The sequence below is a fragment of the Betta splendens genome, chromosome 19 (assembly GCF_900634795.4).
Source record: "Betta splendens chromosome 19, fBetSpl5.4, whole genome shotgun sequence".
NCBI classification, from domain to species: domain Eukaryota; kingdom Metazoa; phylum Chordata; class Actinopteri; order Anabantiformes; family Osphronemidae; genus Betta; species Betta splendens.
Window position 1 is genome coordinate 11,145,452 of NC_040898.2, and position 17,605 is coordinate 11,163,056.

Sequence of the window (17,605 nt, forward strand, 5' to 3'; positions counted from 1 at the left end):
CGAGTTGCTCTATTTCCATGGTTATCATAAGTGAAGCACAGCTACTGGGCCTGTTCGGGACGCATTAAAAAGCAGAAAGGACATTTGGCAGAGCCACCTCTCACCCGTTCACTATCTGGGGGCTTGGAATAGCTGAAACTTTTTAAATTTCCTGTGCGATGAGCCTCTGTGGCACGGGTTTCAAACAGGTGTGCTGATGTAACAGCCCGCTTTGTTTGTCATCAAAGAGGAAGCGCTCGTCTGGGGCGCGGAGACACTTTCACATTATTTCACAGCAGCGAAAAACTTTCCGGCGCCTCCAAGATTTGTAGATTATAAATAAGATAGATTATTGTGGAGCAGCTACCAAAGCTGGAAATGTATTTAGCCTGTTTTGCCTGTGTGGAATATTGCATAATGCAAAGTAATTCCGGTGGCGTTTTCTCCTAAACAAAACCCACTAAAAGCATTGAATTATTTTAGGTTTTATTTACAGATGTAGAAATGTGCATCTCCGCGCTGAGTAATGCGCCGCTGCTTAGCATATGACTCAGAAACAGCCTAATTTGCTGTCAGCGTGTGCAACTTGAGCGATGGCACTGTTATCAGACACATCTATCATTAAAGCGGTAGCATCCCTGGTGGATTCCAAACACTTAAAAGTGCCTAGCGATGTTCGTATTAGCATGCCAACCTGATTGAGCGTTTCACTGCCTTGTAAGATACACTGCGAGCTGCCAAACTCTTTATGTGACCTATTTCCATAATTTACATTTTTAAACAAAGCTCCATGGAGCTCAGCAGTTCCTTCAAATGGCTGCGCCGAGAGATCTTCCAGGAGCATAATAGCCCCCCCCCCCCCCCCAGCCCCCCGACACATGGGAAAGTAATAAAAAAACTAATGAGAATTCTTGATTTTCAATCACAAAATCTGTAAGCTATAGGTAATAAAACCTAACAGACGTCTCAGGGTGCTGATATAAACAGGCTTCTTGGATTCGCCGGGATGTGATTGCATTTGTAAGGTTAAACTATTTAGATCTCATTAGCCACTCCCTTGCAGATGCATCCGTCAAATATGGCTTCCGCTGGCCTTCAGGAGGGCGAAGTGACCTATTTCTCAACTTACCAGCCGTGCAACACCAAGTTACTGAGCTTACAGGCCCCCTTTTCCGCCAGCCTCCACCTCTCCCTTGTTGCCATGGATACACCCTCTCATCTCCAGAAATGAGAAGTGGGAGTTGGAAAGAGGAGGAAGAGAATGGGAGAAGGAGAGCAAAGTGGGGAGAGGAGGAAAGGCTGAGCAGAGGTGATGAGAAGGAAAGAGCTGGGCTGGTGAAGAAAAGGTTAAACATGAGAAGACTGTATTATTCTCTGACAACACATTTTTGCAACTTGTCCGTTTCACTGCGTTGTTGAAGCGCGTGTTCATCTATCGCAGACAGGGTCAGAACTGAGGACAAATTTGCTATGCAGGTTATTTGTAGATATGTTTTGATCTGCAGGATTTACCTCCACCTTGCAGTCGCCCCTTCTAATGGGGAGAGGGGAAATAATTCAATTATTTAAACTTGGTTAAGCTACAAACAGTCTCCGAAGGCTGACAATAACACAAGCAGTGCCAGGGCTCTTCCAGATGTGAACCGAGTCTTCACTAACAACATTATCCCGTTTGACACGTACACAAACTCCCCCCACTTGGCTCGGGATAAGTTTCTCTGCTCAGCTTTAATATTTTCATAGCGAACACGGCGCTTTTAAGGTGTCAGCGGTGTTCGGGGACGCGTCTCGCATTGTGAGTGCAGGATGCATTACAAAGCAAACACCCGTGCTGAGATCCACCCGCATTCACCCCACACATCATAGCAGACATGGTGTCAAGATGTTTTCTGTGGCACAGTAATTAGCCTGAGTAATCTTAGTCATTTCCAACCTGAAATCAGAACACATGTAGAGCTCTCCTTGGAGGCACTATAGATTTTTTCCCACCCCTGGGCCAGGGTCAGAAATCCAGCAGCTGTGTTGCTAAAGCCTTAAATCTCTGATAAGGCAGTTGTGAGAGAAGGGATTTTTCAGTTAAACATTCATGCAGTAACAATACTGGCTGCTCATGAAGAGGATTATAAATAATTACAAAAGATTATGATAGAACGTGACTAATTATTAATAATGTTATTGGTGCAAGGTGATTTTTTTTTCTCGTGGAACTGATAAAAAATGAAATGATAAAAAGCAAAACCGAGTGGCAGCCTTATCTCAATATTCTCATAGGAAATTAGAGTGTAGGACGTTAAGGTCACGGTCTAAATGAGTGGGATTTTCATTCTCACCCTCCGTTTCTGCTCTGTCTTCCGCCTAAAGGTGTGATTCCGCCGGCGGAAGGGTCGGCGCCCTCCTCAGCAGGGGGTCGCTCGCTCACTTCGCAGCCAGAAAAGGCTGGACCGAGGTCTCCTGCACGCGCCTGGACAAGGGCCCCGACGTCCCCCCCTGTTCCCTGCACACCCGCTCCGTTCCCATCATCCCCTCGCTCCAGGCGTGCGACCCGGAGGCCGGGCGCGTGGGCGCCAGCGACCAGCACCGGGGGAGGCTCCTCAAGTGTCGCGCGGCGCTGGCTGGCAAGGCGGGAATGCCCGTCAGCGATTCTGCCTCTGTTCCCTGTGAGACGGCGGCGCCCGGTGCCGAGCCCGGCATGGCTCCGCCTCCCAGCACCTCACCGTCGCCTTGCTCCATTGAAACCACGGTGGAACTCGTGCAGGAGTTGAATCAGAACGGCCTTCCCGGCGCCGGGAAAGCCCGCGGGCCTCGGGGCGAGGTCCGGGAGTCGGAGGGGGTCCCGCACGCGGGCGGCGGCGCCAGAGGTGCGGAGGCAGCAGGCCAAAGAGAAGCCCAGGGACAGTGCCGAGGTCGGACGGCCCTCGGGTACGTGGGCACGAAGCGCTCCGCGGCCACCAAAGAACCCAGCTGCAGAGGAGCTGCCAGCGCTCACGCCACGCCGACTGCAAGCTGATTGGATTAACTCTGCAAAGCTTCAAAGACACTGTCTCCACTAACTGTATACCTTTGCCGGTGGCACCGAGCGGTTCACAGCCGGGACCATCTGCGCGGCCACATGGACCAATAACAGATTGCCGGCGGATTTTGACAGATCACGAACAGGTTGAACTGCAGAGGGGGAGGGGGGGAAATATTGACAAAACAAAAGACATGGAACTATGAGGCAAAACAAACACACATCGTGAATAAATGTGACTCAATAAGGAAAAACAAGACTGTGACTCGAGTGGGAGCTTGACTTTAAACGGTGTACGGAAAAAAATGACACTATTTAAATGGAGCTTCTACTTAGAAACCAAAATAGTGTGTCATATCTATGTTGTTTCTCTATTGTAAAGAAATGAAATTATATATGTCATATAATATATGTCATATAGACGTATATATATTTGACATACAATTGTGACAAAATAAAGACTACGATAACAGTGTTGTCACCTGGATCCATTGTCATTGGAGAGTTTTGTCCCTTATACAAGATTATTATCTAATTACTTGAATCAAATATGTATTCTGAAGTATATTGTGAAATGTTTGGACAAACGCTGCTGAAAACAGCTTTTAGCTTAATGTTGTTTACAGATGTTTACGATGCCTCTGATCTTTAGATGTGTGCACTAGTGGGGGGTCCTCTACTTATTGATTGCCAAGCATGATGCTAAAGCAAGTGGGTTGCTCTTCCCTGAACCGATCTTATTTCTTTTATCCTCCAGCTTCAGAAAAGAAGCTTCCACAATCGCCCGCGCATTAAATACGCTGATAGAAAACGAGCTGAGAGACTAACGGCGGAAGCTTTGGCAATGAGAGCCCTGACATGGTGTACGCGCTGCAGAATTGGATCATATTCATTCACGGACGTTATAAGGTATCCATTGGATACAAACACAAAAGCAGATCCACTTCACAGTTTTGAATTGCAACAATGGCCGTGAGGGTTTGTGCCTGGAAATGAAGCACAGAGCTCAAGTCTGGGCCGGCTCTTTATGCGCTTCATTTACGTCACATTGGTTATATCTTCAGTAAGCTCTCTTTCAGGTGATCGGTGACTGCTGGAGAGCTGAGTCGTCCGAGGTACGGACCCACAAATGGGGGCATTACTCAGATTTCTTCATCACTGCTCTGCCGAATAGAACCCTCCTGAGCGAATAGGGAGGTTTTTATGTAGATTAAAATGAACTTCATTGATCCCTGAGGGGAAATTGGACCACGGCAGCTGCGAGGGACTGATAAAATTACCATAAATACAAAATATTTAGGCTCCTAGAAACACACGCTGATGGTTGGCTGGATGCAATTCACCGACGTTTCAGATGTTTACAGATTTCCTGTATTGCATCAACTTTGCTTTGAAGACTGTGATGTGATAATGTCAAACAACAAACTATGTGGTAACTTAGCATTTTTTCACTAATGCTGAAACGAAGACTCTGGGCACAATTAGAAAGTCTGCTGATTAATACTGACTGTGTAGGTCAGATTGAGCAAAGCGCAGTCAAACCTCCAACTAGAAATGATGACACTACAATCAGCTGCTGTCAGAGAAGCCCCATCTCCGCGAGGCGCTAATGAGAGGCCGCGTGGATGAAAAGGACGGGAGAAGTCTTTGATTAGAACTTGCTCCGCGGTGGAAACGCGGCTTGAAGGCGCCAGTCCATATAGTCACCGCTTGCTGACTGGGCTGCCTCGCGATCAACCGAGTCAGGGGAGCGGAGCGGAGCTGCCCGGAGTCAAACGGCTCGGAGCTGCAGGTATTAGAACCAAGACACCCGGCGCTGGAGTTCAATCGCTGGGACATTTGGATTCGGATGATGCGTTGCTGCGCACTGTTTGACCCTGAGCATCGGGCGTTTTGCATTCGATTCAGGCGGCAACGGCGGTGAGAGGGGGTTCTGGTTGCCTGAAAGGAGCCCGGTGTGTCGGAGGCGGGCCCTGCAGCCGCCTCATGAGTCCCCGCCGGTGCTGACGGCTCCACGTTTGTGACTGTCGTGTATTCTCTTTGTTCTTCAATCACGTTCTTCAATCACGGCAGAGATTTCACACGGACACAACTTTGAAGTTTAAATCAATAGCATACAGGTTTATTATATGACGAATTAACACAATCAGATAATGATTACAAAAGAGTAATAGCAAGAGAGGCAGAGACCGAATTCACCTGCTTGTTCCTCTGCAGAGAGAACTGAGAGGTCGGAAAAGGTCAGCTGTGTGCTACCAGCGGACCCTCTGCGAAGCGCTCTGAAAAACCCCAGCCTGTGAAGGCCCTCCTTATAACCACCACCTAGAGTCTTTCCACATGTCCAAATAAGGCTACTTGGAAGGTCCTGGCGCTGGGCCGTGTTATCTGTCCAGCTCCCAGATCCCTCTGGCCCAGCTTCAACCTCTCCGTTCCTTTCCCAGGTCGGCGTGACATTTTGAATAACTCAGATAGGGTCGGCGTGACATTTTGAATAACTCAGATAACTATTGTTAAACAACAGATTCTGTGAACACAGACTCTGTGAACTCAGTTTAAGCAAACACACGAACCCATCTACTCTATGTATTTCTCTCATAAGCAATGATCAATTTTACTTCAAACTTCCCCCTCAATGGACAGATAAATGTCCATTTAAGCTAACGCCAATTAACCTAATTTACCCTATTCAGCTTTCTATTAGATGACCATTGAACAACTAGTCTTAATAGAACCTCCTCACTCTTACCCTGTTATTTTATCCTTAGTGTGGTGACCGCAATGATGCTAAGTAAAACTATGCAATTTAAACCACCTGTTTTACCTCACGCCCAAATTAGTTTAGAGGACTGCCTTTTCAGGTGAATCCGGTCCCCCACCTTAAAACAACACAAAAAACACACATCATGTGGTACAAACTTCTGCTACATTGTGTCAGATTAATTCAGATATATAGTGGCAAACAATACTACACACCACAGCATACATTTGTCATTTTTCTGGTTACAAGAACATTAATGCAATACATGAACAATGTGGACAATCTGTGGCATTTTACAGAATAGACGTGTGCCTTTAACTGTGTGTGGATTATATGTGCATAGATAGATGTGGTGCATATCAGGCCGTCTCCAGTCTTCCTCTCCGCTCTCACGCTGATGGGGTGGTACCGTCCTCATCCGCCTCCTCATCCTCCCCGTCCTCGGGCCCGATATGGATCCAGTCAGGAACTGGAAAAAGGTCACCTCCCTCACTACCTATGCTACTCTGACTGCTCTTCACTCTCTGTTTAATAACTGCCATCTGCATCGTCTGCTTGGTCACTGCTCTAAGTGCTAACGATCTCAAACACGGAATGCAACAACAGAAGATGAGTCCTAGGACAACTACTCCTACAGTAATCATTACCCCCAATTTAATCAGCCCCTGTTTCCAGCCCCCAGCCATATTTTCCAGCCAATTTGTCCAGCTCAAATCCGACCCACTGCCAGCCGCCTCTTTTACCTCAACTCTGAGCGCTCTGAGTCTCTTCATTGCTTCAGTGAAGGCTCCGTCCGGGGCCGTATGTCCTGGAATATAAGTACAACACACATCACCTATGAGAGCACACACCCCTCCCTTCTCTGCTAAGATCCAGTCTAGTGCTTGCCTATTCTGCCACGCTACCGCACTTGTTGCACCCACCTGCTCTCCCAGAGCCCCTAACGCATCGTCTGTGTAATTAATGAATCTCTGCAAAGAAAAATAAATGTAGTTCACCCACTCTGTGTTTTTAGAGGTCGTGATCCAAGGTAGAATAGATTCGAATCCTGAGGCAATCTCGTTCCTAGCTTTGAACTCGTTTGGGATCCCTCGGGGTTGTCCAATGGCATCGATGTAAACTCTGGGATCTGGTTGATAACTTCGCTTATTTCTGCTGCTGACATTCTTGTCTTGTTCTTCTCCCTTAAATGTAATTATCTCTTGTGCCAATTGCACCCGAGCACACCTGCCAGCCCATCCCACAGGTAGGACTGCGTAGAGGTGCTGACCTCCACACCACCAGAAATGGTCAGCTAGTGCGATGGTTTGATCTAAATAGGGGCATCCTGCTACGAGTATCGGTCTCAGCATTCCTGATACTAGAACAGCTGGCTTCAGGTGCGGCTTTGTGCAGTTAAGGGTCGTGACCTGCCATCTATGGCTGCAGATCTTGCGCTTGATTTTACCTAAGGGCACCATACCCATGCGCTCAATACATTCAAAACGACCAATTGGAATTAAAGGGGCATTATTTGGCATACCTAATAGCACGCTCTTCTGTCCTATTCTGACATTTAAGTCTTCACAGCGCTGAACGTTGGTCTTCCCGTGAGCATAAAAATCAACTGATGCCTGGAAAGAGGGTGAACCTAAATACAGTAGACACTCTGCTTCACACCAGGGTCTGGGACTTTGAGTGTATGCCCGCAATCTCTTTTCACAATCCTGCCAACTGAAAATCGTATTTAGCACAAAAAACCTATCAGGCTTAGCTTTAGTACAGATGTAACAATCAGTCTTCCCATTAGCCAACCCCGCAAACTGAACCCATCTGTACCAGCTATTTTGCAGGCGCACATCCACTAGAGTATTCTCACCCTGTTCCTCGTCTTCCTCCTCATCTTGGTCTGACAAAAATCCTTGTAATTTTGTGATCAGCCCATCAGTCCATCCTGACACAGCTTGCTGCATCCATCCTGAAAGGCCTGAACCACTGTTCGGCATTGAAGCCCCCGCTGAAGCAACAACGAGCTCTTTGGTTGCTGATCCGGCCGGCCGCTGAGTCTGAACCTCATCCTCATCCTCCACAATGTTTCCTGGTGGGGGCTGTAGGGCTGCAACCTCACGGTGTGCACTCCCTCCTTTATTCTTGGACCAGATGACTCTAGGACTCTCGGGTTTCCTATTGCGAAAACCTACTCTAATGTCCCATACTTTTCCTGACTCCATCTCTCCCTCTCTCACTCTGATGGAACACCTGTCTTTTCCCCAGGAAGTAGGGAACTCATACATGCGCTGGCCCATCCACTCTATCCCACACAACCGCTCCTGGGACTCCTGGTCCACCGACACATAAATGGTCATTGTGTCTGCAGTCGAGTCCCACTCTATGATTGACATCTGGGCACTCCAGGTGGTCCACACCCCATAACTCCACCCAGGGTCATTAGAGGTCCACACATTAACTCTAGGCCATTCTTTCCCTACAGGCCCTCTACGTCTGCCTATGTTACTCTTGGCCCCTACTGACCCGTTCGCATCTCTCCTAAGTCTTAACTGTTCCCCTGCTTCGGAGGACACGGGTGGTCTGAGGCATTGCTGCACCACCCCAAGTGTCCCCACCAGCAGCAGGAGGACCAGGATCACTGTCTTTTTCTTCTCCGGACCACTCATCCTCCTCTTTTTTGGTCACTGACCCTGTTTCCCCCTCTGGTGCTTTAACACAGTGGTTTAAATGATACCAGGTAGGAGAGCCTTCAACTTGTACTGCTCTTGATGTTGCTCGGACCACCGTATAGGGACCTTCTCGTCGGGCGTGGTCCCACTTTCTCCTGAACACCTTGACGTACACCAGGTCACCTGGCTTCACTTTAGGCTCCGGATCGTCCTGCGCCTTCGTTGCCTGTAACGAAACAACACGGGAGGAAATACTCCTGTGTATATTAGTCATTTGTCTCACATAAGATTTCATGTCATTTGTCAAAATGTCCAGCGATGGACCTTTTACGGCTCGATAGGCTGGCACTGGCATTGGTCGACCAAGCGAAGCCTCATGCGGTGTTAGTTTTAGTGTTCGGTGAGCACTTGCTCTGCAAGCCATGAGAGCAAGCGGTAAAGCGTCTATCCAGTTCAGACCGGTAGACATACAGATCTTCAGCAGTTTGTTTTTCAGAATCCCATTGCACCTCTCAACGTCCGACTGAGAGGTGGGGCAGTAAACACTGCCATACCTCTGCTTTATTCCTAGTTTCTGCAAAACACATTTCACTGTTTTGTCTACAAATTCTTTTCCGTTATCTGAACTGATTTTTAAAGGAATGCCAAATCTTGGAATAACTTCTCGGCACAAGAATTTTGCCACTGTGTCAGCTGTTTTATGTTTTGAAGGTGTGGCCTCCACCCATCGGCTAAATCGATCAATTACAACCAGGAGGTAGCGTTTACCTTGCACTGGCCGTATCATATCGACAAAGTCTAAGGTTAAATGTTTGAACGGACCATCAGGAATTGGCAGGTGTCCCGCTGGGGGCACCGTTCCCCGCCTGATGTTACATTTAAGGCAGGTTTCACATCTGCTTAGCGTCTCGTCGACATACTGATAAAGCTTGGGAGCCCAGAAGTTCCACTCTTTGATCCGCCTTACTACTTCACCTCTGGATTCGTGGCTCAAACCATGAGCTTCGTGTATTAGCAGTGACAAAAGTCCACTAGGGGCTATTAGTAGTCCCTCGTGATTTCTCCACAATCCGTCTGCTCCTCTTGCAGCCCCTCTCTCAACCCAGAGCTGCCGTTCAGCATCTGACACCTCTTCCTGTAATAAGCACAAGTCTTTAGATGTTATTTGATCTTCATTGTCGGGTGCATGAACTACTAAAAGAGCTGTAGCTTCGGCATTAGCTGCGTTCTTCGCTGCTCTGTCTGCAGCAGCATTTCCTTGTGTGATTAGGGAATCGTCTCGTTTATGAGCTGTACATTTAATGATGGCCAGAGCTGCTGGCTTCATCATTGCTAGCAGCAATTGCCTTATTTGCTCACCATGTGTCACTGGAGACCCATCAGTCTTCTTAAACCCTCTGCCTTTCCAGGCTGCTCCAAACAAGTGACACACACCGTGCGCAAATGCTGAGTCTGTGTATATGTTGGCTCGCTTGCCTGTTGCGAAATCACAAGCAGCTGTCAAAGCTTTCAGCTCTGCAAGTTGCGCAGAACAAGGCTGAGTGCACTCCTGAGCAGTCATCACCTCCATTTTTCCATCTCTCTCCTGTACTACTGCAAACCCTGCTTTAAGCTCCGAACCCTGCCTATAGCAAGATCCATCAACAAACAGAGTCATGTCTACTCGGTCTAAAGGAGTGGCACTCAAGTCAGAGCGTAGCTTAGCATACCTCTCAGCCTCCGCTACGCATTCATGTTCTTCCCCCTCATGGGGCAGAGGAATGGCATCTGCTGGATTTTTTACCTTGCAGACACGTATTGTCACATCTGGATATTCAAGGAGTCTGTGATAATCACTGAGGCGTGGTGCAGTTAGCACAAATTTGCCTCTTTCAATCAAATTGACAAGCTTGTGGTGAGACAAAATTTCAATGGGATAGCCCATGCTCAAAGCTGAGGCTTTCCCATACATCAAATGAGCAGCAGCTAGGTGCCGATAACAAGTTGGCAGACCCAGCTCCACAGGGGTCAGTGACATAGAATAATACGCTATGGGCTGAGCATGTGTTCCAACTCCAGTCCTCTGTGCCAACACACCACACGCATGCTCCTGTCGACAAGAAACATACAACAAAAATGTTTTCTCATAGTCTGGGAGAGCCAAGGCCGGAGCCTGCTGCAGCAACATCTTAACTGTCTCAAATGCCATGTGACCCTCTGGGGTCCATGAGAGCGGCGCTCGCAAATTACCCGCTCCTTTATCTTTTACCATGTCCCTTAAAGGCTGCACAACTGTGGAATAACCATCAATCCACTCAGCGCTGTAACCTGTCAGCCCTAGAAATGTCAACATCTCTCGGACTGTGGTCGGTTTGGGTGCTTGGGACACAGCTTTCAGCTGATCAGGAGACACAGCTCTGGTTCCCTCCGCAATCACTCTCCCCAAATACTCCACACGATCCCTACAGTACTGCAGTTTTTTTAGTGATGCTTTATGACCTCTCTCAGCTAACAGGGTTAACAGAGTTATAGAGTCCTCATGGCACGTTTCCAAATCAGGTGCGCAGAGGATTATGTCATCAACGTATTGGATGACAGTGCTTTTTAGTTTTTCGGTCAAATCATCCATGTCTTCCTTTAAAACTTTGTTGAATAGATGTGGACTGTGTTTGAACCCTTGTGGCAATCTAGTGTATGTGTAGGATCGTCCCCTATATGTGAATGCAAAAAGATGTCTGCTGTATTCACTAACTGGCACGCTGAAAAATGCTGAACACAAATCAACCACTGTAAACCCCTTTGCATCAGGTGGAACATTGGACAATAACGTATGTGGATTCGGGACTTCAGCTGGATAATCTTCAACTACTTCATTTAAAGCTCTAAGGTCATGCACTAGCCTAAACCTTTCCTTATCCGCTTTTTTAATTGGAAATATAGGTGTGTTGCTGCTAGGGTGCGGCTCCTCCACAAGCACACCCGCATCCAACAGACCTTGAATGGTTGGCTGAATTCCAGCCTCTGCTTCAGGCTGAAGCGGATATTGTGATTTCCATGGAGGCCTACAACCAGGTTTTAGGTGCACCTCCACTGGCTGTGCAGACTTGATTAAGCCTACATCAGTGTCGTGTTTAGACCAGAGTTTTTCTGGTACTCGCTCCACCATTTCCTTCTGTAACTCAGAATGTTGATGACAGAGCACAGTCTGACAGGGAAGGCTGATGACTTGTGGGGACGCCCAACCCTCAGCTGAAATAGCTATTTTTAGAAACAACTCATCCTCACTCACCCAAATGTTCTTGTTTTCTGTAGGTCTAAACTTTGCTTGTTTAGATTGCACAATCATTTGACCTAAATGTTTAGGCTCATACTCCGGATTTACTAGAAGTGTAACGTGGGGCATGCTATTTTTTATTCTAAACTCTTGATCTAAATAGTCTCCTTTCTCTACCGTCATCGCAGCTCCCTGCCTCCCTAAGACGATAGATGCAGACTGGATCGGGATTTTTCCTGGCTGTTTTTTGATCCAGTCATCTGGTTGCGCTTCAGATTCTGTTTTGAAATACTGGAGTGTGCAGTGAGGAGGACACGCAGGGCGAGAAGCTTCCGGCATGTTGGCTCGGATGAAGTCCATCCACATTTCAGCAGAGTTCATGAATGTCTCATCTATATTTCCGAGCCAATACACCATTTCTTCATCTTTTCTCATAGTCATCTGATGGTGTACAGTGTCCACAATCACTCCATCCGGCGTGCATAAGATAGTGCAGCCTAGTTTACACAGGGCGTCTCGTCCAAGTAAATTCACTGGAGTCTGGTCCGATATTAATACTGGCAGTTCCACTGTTCTTCCCTGGAACTGTAGAGGAACCGGGCTCGATCGGGGAATCAGTTGCTTTGTCCCTGAGAATCCAACGATCCGTACATACTGTCCAGATCTTGGGAGGTGATCAGCATCAGCGTTGCTAACACAGGTGTAAGCAGCTCCGGAATCAGCCATCATGTTAATAGGTTTACCAGCTACTTGCACCGGCACCAAAGGCTCTTCATCAGGGCTTGAAACAGATGTTAATGGCAACTGATACTCCCCTCCCGGATTCCCCTGATCCTCAGGGCATCCCTAGTAGCCAGCGGGGGGACCCCGCCATGGACTGGTGGGTCCCGTCTGCCGGGCCGCCCCCTGTTGGTTCTGGCTGTTTACTGCTCGCATCCATACGAAGCACTGGCGTTTTATGTGTCCGGTCTTACCACAATGAAAACACTTAATCCCACGGCTATCCCCCATCCCTCTTCCTCTGCCAGCCGAAACTCCCCCTCTCATCCTAGATGGGCCTCCTCTCCATCCGTCTGGCTGGACATAGATCACTTGTGGCTGGACAGCTGCTGGGGCCGCCCCTGGGGGTGGGGGTGCGTGTTGGACCACAGCTTGTATTTTCTTTTTCCCTTCTGTGAGCTGCTGCTGGGTCAGCTTTCTCACTGCCTGCTCGTCCTGCTGCTTCTGACGGAGCACAGCAGAGCGAACTTTGGTCACAGCATCTATCACGTGATCTGTGAATTGTTCAAAGGGCATGGTGTAGAGTCCCACTGCATCACCCAGCTTACTCTGTGCCGGGAGTGGCAGCCCGTCAACAATCCTCTTCCTCAGAGCCTGCCTATGGAAAATGTCCTCATCAGGCTTTCCACCTGTTTGTCTTATCCATTCTTTACGTGTGAGGTGAACATAGGCTTGTGGGCTCTCATCATCTTTTATTGGCACTGCCACAATACTGTCAGGCTGGATTCTGGTTGGATAGCGCAGTCTCAGGGTTGTCCATAGCGCGTTGCGATGTCTATTGAATAATTCTCCATCGTGTGCTTGTGTTCCAGCATACGCGTTCATCTGTGCTGCTCTCAGCGTTTCCTCCATTTCCTGTTTCCCCAGCACTTTTCCCAGGAGGGCCTTGAGGTCACCCATAGCCAGGATAGTGGCGATGGTCTCTTCCTCGAAAGCTGCAATCCACTTCCCTGCCCCATCATGCAGACAAGGCAGTCTTTGCACCAGCCCCTCCAGATCCATGGTTGGCCAGGGCACATACTGCAGATTTGCACCTTTGGCCAGCAGGGGGTACTCTGATGCTTCCTCCACCACTTCTGAAGGGACTGGCTGTCCCTGGGAGCTGAGTGTGATGATTCCATTCATCTTTCCATGCTCTTCCTCCACCTCACTCCCGGGAGCAAACGCTGCAGCCACACTCACTCGTTTCTTCATTCCTGGCTGCTTGGGCTTGGCTCCCTCCTTCAAATAGCGGGGGGTCGACACCATGCTTGGATCTGGCAGCTTAGAATATTCCACATCTGCCAGAGACCTCCTGACCCTCTCGCTTTCCCCAGTTGCACTCTCTCCGTCACATTCCTCTTCGGCCTCGCTGCCGTCCTCTGCACACTCTGATTGTTTGATGTCCTGCATTACTTTATCATGCAATCCACTAATGCGGCGAGTGTCTTTCCCTGCAAGCTGCGCTGCTTTTGCATATGTGGCGGGCAGCTCCTCTAGGTCATCTAGCTCTATCTCTCTTTCCCTGACCTTTTTTAACTCCTCGACCGGGTAAATGCTTTTACCTGATCTGCCAGATCTAAGCGAGTAGTCCCCCAACAGTCTTATTTCCCGAACAGGCATCTGTGCAGCGTACGGAGGGGGTTTCCCTCCCTTCTTCATCTCTTTTTTCTTTAGCTCAAGCTGCTTTTTCACATGCTCCACTGTTTTCTCCCCCAACATTTTGGCCTGGTCGGTAAATAGTTTTAGCATTGCAGTCTCTCGCTCTCGTTTTTGTGCGCGCTTGGCCGATTTATCTTTTAATTTGTAATTTTTTATTAACACTCCCATCTCTGCACACTGCTCTCGGTCGAATGTTCCATCGGATGGCCAGGGTGACGTGGCTTTACGTGTTCTCTTATTCCACTTTTTTGAATATTTCTGGATCTCCGCTACTAGGAGGGGATACTTTTTCCCCAATATCGCAACTGGAGATGTGTCTTTTTGTGTAGCCATGGTTCCTATATGTGGTCTATATGTATGTGTGGGTACGTATGTGTATGTATGGGTATGGGATATATGTGATGATTATTTGTCAAACAAACAGGAAAAGATTTTTTTTTTTTTTTTTTTTTTTTTTTTTTTTTTTTTTTTTTTTTGAAGTTTAAATGCTGTCCGTGACAATAATAATAGTGACAACACTAATGTCTCATTACAGTCGGCCTACTATGTGTCTATAGTTCTCCAATGCACACTCACACACACACACACACACCCGAGCCTAATGCTCTGACCAGTATGACACACACGCTGAGCCTAGTGCTCTAAGCAAGAGAACACACACACTCTCTCTCGGGAAAACACACACACTCTCTCTTGGGAGCGTGAACAACAGAAGAGGCCCACAGCTGCCGCCTCCACACCCAATTTAGAGACCGCGCCTCAACTCCCCCCTTTTTTATTATTTTAATAAACAAAGCAGCCGCGGTCTTTACACGCCGTGACCAGCTTGACCACTCCCAACCACAGTGCGGACACGTCGTCACAAAAAATGCACTAAAACACTCAGATTACGTCAAAATGATTATAAAAGTACAAAGAAAAGTGAACACAATATAGAACAATCAAAAATGTTAAAGTATTAAACTACTACAAAAATTAAAACTTCGTCGCCACCAGGCACCAAGCCAACGTCTCCCCCCAACTATCGAAAACACACGTATGAGGAGCGGGGATCTGCTTCTAGTCACACATGCACACACACTCACTCCCCCGCCCTCCTGCTCTCTTTTCCTCTCTCTCACACATACACACACACTCCCTCTGCACCGGAGGAGTAGAGGAGCCGCTGTCAACCCAGCCTACTCAAATTTAAATCAGCAACAAGCAACTATTACGCTGTTTAACTTCACATACGTATATACACAAATACACAAATACACACTTGATTAAACTTCATACACTATTGCCAGCACACTTCATACGCATATCACAGAAAGCGCTTTTACTGATTTCCCTATGTTTCTCAGGCCTCACAACTCATGAGAAATCTACACTTGGATTGATCAGTCCCAAGCTTAATGTAGGTCTCCTCATACGCACATAAACCTACAGTGCCTTAAATACATAAGCATATATATATATATATGTATATATATATATATATATAAATTTGGTCTAATTTGGTGAGTAAAAGTCGGCTTTTCGGTTCACTAAACTGAGCACTGAGGCCGCACCGTAATCTGACGCTGTTACTAATCCTCACCTTAATTTAAGAACCACTTGAATAAATATTCTTCTGTCCCGAACTATAAAATGGTAAGTAGAGAGTGTCCAACTTACAAAAAGGTGTTTAGTATATGTTGCCAATTCGGGGTTCTTTTTCTTGGGCCTGCACTTCCAACGTCAGTTACCGTACTTACACAGCCTTAAATTTATTTTAGCCACATACAGACTATATAAGCCCTTGATTTAGAATCTCCCAACGTCGTCTGTCAAAGAGCTAACATGTAAGTCAACATTTAGAGGTCAATAGGCCATGTCATTTTCTATTTCCCCACAATAAAAACAAAGTACAGCACACAAATAAGCAGTTGGTTAGTTATATTTATATACAGCAAATTATACAAGCAAATTCTCCACTGCCTCTCTCTGCTTATTCCCACACAGATTGTTTTCTAGAAATAGCCGAATCAGAATTTAGAATCTTCTAATGTAACCAACACCTGCCCACACTGCCCCCAACACAGAGAATCGTCATGTAAGAGCTTTAAGCGCATCTCACCTGTGGCCACCAGTGACGAGTCGTCTCGGGCTGGGTGCAGCCGGGCACCTGTCGGCTTCAGATCCGGCTATCTTGCCTTTATCGTGACGCCATTTTCTGTCGTGTATTCTCTTTGTTCTTCAATCACGTTCTTCAATCACGGCAGAGATTTCACACGGACACAACTTTGAAGTTTAAATCAATAGCATACAGGTTTATTATATGACGAATTAACACAATCAGATAATGATTACAAAAGAGTAATAGCAAGAGAGGCAGAGACCGAATTCACCTGCTTGTTCCTCTGCAGAGAGAACTGAGAGGTCGGAAAAGGTCAGCTGTGTGCTACCAGCGGACCCTCTGCGAAGCGCTCTGAAAAACCCCAGCCTGTGAAGGCCCTCCTTATAACCACCACCTAGAGTCTTTCCACATGTCCAAATAAGGCTACTTGGAAGGTCCTGGCGCTGGGCCGTGTTATCTGTCCAGCTCCCAGATCCCTCTGGCCCAGCTTCAACCTCTCCGTTCCTTTCCCAGGTCGGCGTGACATTTTGAATAACTCAGATAGGGTCGGCGTGACATTTTGAATAACTCAGATAACTATTGTTAAACAACAGATTCTGTGAACACAGACTCTGTGAACTCAGTTTAAGCAAACACACGAACCCATCTACTCTATGTATTTCTCTCATAAGCAATGATCAATTTTACTTCATGACGAATGCCTCCAACGCGCTTATTGTACAGTGTACACACCGGCCTCCCTGGCTCCGTGTGAGAGGAATATTAATGGGCCAGAGGTGCAGAGGGACGGCGAGGTTCCCCGGCAGATGGCGCGGAGATTATGAGGACAGCGGGCCGGCGTGGACGCCTGCGAACCGGTTCCGGTCCACGCGGGGCGTCGCTTGGCACGAGTCCGATGCAGTGCGTACTCGCCTTTAACGGAATATACAGAATACTCAGATCGCTTTGAAGACTTTATCTGTGAAACGTCGAAGGTCAGGGCCAAAATCATGAATCCAGAGTTAATTTGTCTTTTTTTAGTGTCACGTATTGCCGACTACCGATTGGCTGAATGAGATTCCCATTAGGTACAGCTGAACTTTGATTTCAGGGCTAATTAGACACTGTTAACCTGCTGGAGCTCCACATTAAATGGTGAGTACAGTCTGACTCACTGTGAGATCCTTTGTGACATAAGAGGCTCCTCTTTGTGAGCGTATGAGTAGAAGAACACCTCCTGCTTCACATCGGAGTAAGAGACGAGGCCTGACATTTACCAATAATGCTTTTGACGCCTGATTTCTTTTTTTTCTGTATTTAAATCTAATGTAGCTTTCTGGGAAATGTGGCCCTGTGACATCCCATCATTCTTTATAGTCGATTATCTATGCAAAGACGTCAGTGGCTCATTTTTCACACTGAAACACAGGCAATTCATCATCTCACA

At 47.4% G+C, this 17,605-nt stretch overlaps 2 protein-coding genes across 3 annotated transcripts in view; one reads left to right on the forward strand and one right to left on the reverse strand.

The window, feature by feature from the left end:
- Positions 1-3,476, forward strand: part of nrg3b (neuregulin 3b) — a 117,853-nt gene extending 114,377 nt beyond the window's left edge. For both annotated transcript variants that reach the window (XM_029135502.3, XM_029135501.2), the window contains exon 9: positions 2,341-3,476. In XM_029135502.3, the coding sequence (XP_028991335.1) occupies positions 2,341-2,986 (646 nt within the window). In that variant the 3' untranslated portion in view covers positions 2,987-3,476. The remainder of the gene's footprint in view (positions 1-2,340) is intronic.
- Positions 3,477-5,082: 1,606 nt separating this feature from the next.
- Positions 5,083-16,862, reverse strand: LOC121201839 (uncharacterized). Its single transcript, XM_041068477.2, has 2 exons — positions 16,180-16,862; positions 5,083-8,630 (listed from the first exon to the last, which is right to left on the reverse strand). The coding sequence occupies exon 2, from the start codon at positions 8,399-8,401 to the stop codon at positions 6,137-6,139; it is 2,265 nt and encodes a 754-aa protein (XP_040924411.1). The 5' UTR covers positions 8,402-8,630; positions 16,180-16,862; the 3' UTR covers positions 5,083-6,136.
- Positions 16,863-17,605: the final 743 nt, after the last annotated feature.

What these genes read in the sequence shown, in the direction of transcription:
- LOC121201839 (XM_041068477.2), bottom strand. Translation starts at nt 8,401, where the DNA reads ATGAGTGGTCCGGAGAAGAAAAAGACAGTGATCCTGGTCCTCCTGCTG.